Source organism: Phyllostomus hastatus, unplaced genomic scaffold (assembly GCF_019186645.2).
Source record: "Phyllostomus hastatus isolate PE091 unplaced genomic scaffold, TTU_PhHast_1.1 phas_contig_210, whole genome shotgun sequence".
In the NCBI taxonomy this organism is placed as follows: domain Eukaryota; kingdom Metazoa; phylum Chordata; class Mammalia; order Chiroptera; family Phyllostomidae; genus Phyllostomus; species Phyllostomus hastatus.
The window spans coordinates 30281608-30285407 of NW_025333737.1; the positions used below are offsets into that span (position 1 = coordinate 30281608).

The 3800-nt window shown below is 63.0% G+C and overlaps 1 protein-coding gene across 1 annotated transcript; it reads right to left on the reverse strand.

Moving 5' to 3' along the window:
• Positions 1-327: 327 nt before the first annotated feature.
• LOC123816930 (keratin, type I cytoskeletal 16) lies at positions 328-3316 on the reverse strand. The gene is made up of 8 exons (XM_045836180.1): positions 2707-3316; positions 2143-2225; positions 1835-1991; positions 1558-1719; positions 1342-1467; positions 817-1037; positions 673-722; positions 328-567 (listed from the first exon to the last, which is right to left on the reverse strand). Exons 1-8 carry the CDS (start codon positions 3232-3234, stop codon positions 479-481), a joined length of 1416 nt encoding a protein of 471 aa, XP_045692136.1. The 5' UTR covers positions 3235-3316; the 3' UTR covers positions 328-478.
• Between the last annotated feature and the right edge of the window lie 484 nt (positions 3317-3800).

Below are 3800 nucleotides of genomic sequence, written 5' to 3' on the forward strand. Positions count from 1 at the left end.
ACTTAACCTCTCTGAATCCCTGGGTTGTCGCCATTGCAAAATGGACCTGACCACACCCAGGTCACAGAGTTGCTAGGAGGATCTAAGGAAAGAACCCCTGTGAGATGCCTCACGTGACGTCTGTCCCCATGCGTGAGCTCCTTCCCCTCCTGTATCTCACCCCCCAACTTCCCGTTGGCGTGGAGATCTTCCAGGAAGGCCATACACACACTCTTCTGAGCTTTGGTCTTTCCGGCACCCGTTGGGCTGTGGGGCCCTGAAAGGTTCCTGGGGGTAGGGGCAGCTTCAACACCCCTCCCATCATTTGAACAACGGAGACCACACAGGTTTGCATCAACCAGAAAGTCAGCTTTATTAGCCCGCCACCAGCGGAGAGGGAGGGGAGACAGCTGGGACCTGCGCCGGGAGAAGAGGAGCCTGACCCAGGCCTTGGGGAGCCGAGGCCGCCGGGTGGGCAGGGGGCTCTGGCAGAGGCAGCTCAGTGCTTGGAGCTCTGGCCCTGGCTGAAGCTTGAGGAGCCCTGCTCCTTGAGGATGGGCCGGGTCTGGCGGCCGGCGGAGGAGGAGGCTGCGGGAGAGAAGAGAAGACGTGAGAAAGGCTCTGGGGGCTCAGCTGGCCCCACACAGGGACAAGGGAGGTCTCAGAAGTGCCCGGGACCCTCAGAAGCCTTACCGTCTCGGGAAGAATAGGATTGGCTGGATGTGAACTGAGAAGAGGAGAGACTGTAGGGGAGAAAAGGCAGAGCCATTAGAGGTGCTGGGAACAGCAGGGGGCCAAAGGGTCTACTGGGCAGAACTTCGGGGACAGGGCACTCACTGGGCGTCCTCGCCCTCCAGCAGGCTGCGGTAGGTGGCGATCTCCTGCTCCAGCCGCGTCTTCACGTCCAGCAGGATCTGGTACTCTTGGCTCTGCTGCTCCATCTCACAGCGCAGCTGCGCCAGCTGCTCCTCCACGCTGCCAATCATCCCCTGGATCTGGGACAGCTGCATGCAGTAGCGGCCTTTGGTCTCCTCCAGGCTGCCTTCCAGGGATGCTTTCTGTTAGTGGGAGAGAGAGAGAGAGTCATCAGAGGTGGTCACTGCTGTTTCTCCAGGTCACTGGGCATGTTTTCTGTGAGGTGCATGGTTTTTTATCCCAGCTTGGCTACTGATGGCCAGACAAGAAGCAGAAAACTTATTCCACCAGCCTGGGCCTTAATTTCTCCATCTCTAAACCAGGTACCATGATCCCTCCAGGCCCGCTCTCGGGGAAAGAGACGTGGAACTCTGCAGTGGCCGTGTTGAGGGGCTGGTGGCCAGTACTGGTGACCTGGGGGCTGGGGCCGTGCCAGGCTGTCCTCACCATGCTGAGCTGGGACTGCAGTTCGATCTCCAGGCCCTGGAGCACCCTCCGGAGCTCGGTCACCTCGCTGCGGCTGCTCTGTACCAATTCGCTGTTGGAGGCCACTTCCTTGTTCAGCTCCTCGGTCTGAGGTGGGGACAGAAGGGCAGGTGTGAGGCAGCCCAGACGCACCCCACGCCGGGAAGTCCCGAGGGAGGGCTGAGGGCCAGGCCCCACCTTGCTCAGGAACCAGGCCTCGGCATCTCTGCGGTTCTTCTCCGCTATCTGCTCGTACTGGTCGCGCATCTCGTTGAGGATGCGGCTCAGGTCCACACCGGGGGCGGCGTCCATCTCCACGTTGACGTCCCCGCCAGTCTGTCCCCGCAGGGCGAGCATCTCCTGGGGAGGGAGGGCAGGAGGCAGTCAGCCCCGCTGAGCCCTCCCCCCCTCCCCCAGGTGCACCTGCAGCCCCATCGGATCAGCCTCCCATGCCCAGTGCCAGGAGCGGCCTCACCTCCTCGTGGTTCTTCCTCAGGTAGGCCAGCTCCTCCTTCAGGCTCTCAATCTGCATCTCCAGGTCGGCTCTGGCCAGGGTCAGCTCGTCCAGCACCCTGCGCAGGCCGTTGATGTCGGCCTCCACGCTCTGGCGCAGGGCCAGCTCATGCTCATACCTGGCAGCACAGAGGTCAGGGCGTCAGGTTCCATCCATGAGGGTTCTGAAGCTCAAGGCCTTCTGGTCCTCCGGGGTAAACAGCCCCCCTGCTCGCCCCCTGCCCTCCGCCCTCAACCCTCTGCCCTCAGCCCGGCCACAGGGATGCTCACTTGGTCCTGAAGTCGTCCGCTGCCAGCCTGGCGTTGTCGATCTGCAGGATGGGCTGAGCATTCTCGATGGTGGCGGCGATGATCTGCAGAGCGGGGGAGAAACGGCGCGGGGTGAGCCATGGTCCTGCCGCTCAGGGGCGAAGGGTGCAGATGGGAGAGAGGAGCCTCCCCGAACTTGGGAGCTGCCTGCCTTGCAGGTCAGGCCCTGTGCTCCCCCAGCCAGCCTGCTGGGTGCCTTCTCCCCCAGCTTAGGGTGTGTAGGGGATGCACCCCACCTCTCCCACTTCCCCATCCTGGGGGCGGGGCTGAGAGAAGCTGAAGGGGTGTTGCACAGAAGGCTTCAGGGAATGAAAAGCTGGGGTTCCAGGCCAGCTCAGACACTTAGATGCTGAAAAAGCGCCCTCTGCCACCAATTCTGAGTGGACCTTGGCCAGTCCCCCAAGGCCAGCCTCAGCTTTCCTGTTTGTAAAACGGACACACTAGCAAGTGGTTTTCTAAGGGCCACCGTAGCCATGACCTCTCTCGATGCTCCACCCACCAGGGCCGCCCACCGGGTTCACCCACCTTGTTCCTCAGGTCCTCGATGGTCTTGAAGTAGGGGCTGTAGTCCTTGACCTCACTGGGCCGCTGCCTCTGGTACCAGTCCCGGATCTTGATCTCCAGGTCAGCGTTGGCCTCCTCCAGGGCGCGCACCTTGTCCAGGTAGGAGGCCAGGCGGTCGTTGAGGTTCTGCATGGTGATCTTCTCATTGCCAGAGAGGAGGCCGCCATCGCCACCACCGAAGCCAGCACCGAAGCCACCGCCGAAGCCGGCACCGCCGAAGCCGGCACCAAGGCCACTACCACATCCTCCACCGAAACCGCTTCCCAGGGCCCCACCGAAGCCGCTGCTGCTGCTGAAGCCACCGCCATAGCCGCCTCCCAGCCCGCAGGCCCCCCCGGAGGAGTAGCGAGAGGTGGTGACCGACATGCCTCCGAAGGTGCCGGGGGCCCGGCAGGACCCTCCGGCCAGGACAGAGGACATGCGGCTGGAGCCAATGCCGCAGGAGCCCTTCATGGAGCCGGAGGTGAACTGGCGGCTGCAGGTGGTCATGGTGCGGAGGAGGGAGGCGAGTGAGCGAGCAAGTCGGCAGAGAGGAGAGAAAGGTGCTCAGGGAATCTGAGAAGATGCTGGGAATGCCTCAACCCCAGGCACCTTTATATGCACCTGGGGAAGGTGGGGCCACCCCAACTGCTGACTCGGGGTTCCCTCTGCATTTCATCACTCCAGGTCCCGTCCAACTCCCTACTCCGCTTACTCAGCCTGGGGTCCATTCACCGCCGCGCTGCTTGGAGTTCCCACCCAGCTTTGAGGGGTGTGGGGCCGAGAGCAAACACACAAAAGCAAGTTGTTCGTGACTCAGGCTAGGCGGCGGGAATCGGCTCCTGTTCCTGGAGCCCGAGGGGACAGCAGGGCCTTGGCACAGGCGGCTCTGTGTGTGGCGGCTGCGTCCCCAGGCAGTGAGTCAGCCCACGAGAGGACTCCCTGCCCCACGGTGACAGCCTCAGCAGCGATGCCATCCCAGGGCCGGCTCAGCGTACAGCCCGGGGAGGGGGCCCTTCACGCCCGGCTCTGACAGGAGGTTCTGGTTCACAGCCTCCCTCTGCTTTGCCCACCGT

Excerpts from the sequence above, each read along its gene's own strand:
- LOC123816930 (XM_045836180.1), bottom strand. The coding sequence starts at position 3,234 with ATGACCACCTGCAGCCGCCAGTTCACCTCCGGCTCCATGAAGGGCTCC. Across the intron at positions 1,720-1,834 it reads TGAGGAAGAACCACGAGGAG|GAGATGCTCGCCCTGCGGGG; the intron begins GTGAGGCCGCTC and ends CTCCCTCCCCAG. Across the intron at positions 1,038-1,341 it reads TGCAGTCCCAGCTCAGCATG|AAAGCATCCCTGGAAGGCAG; the intron begins GTGAGGACAGCC and ends TCCCACTAACAG.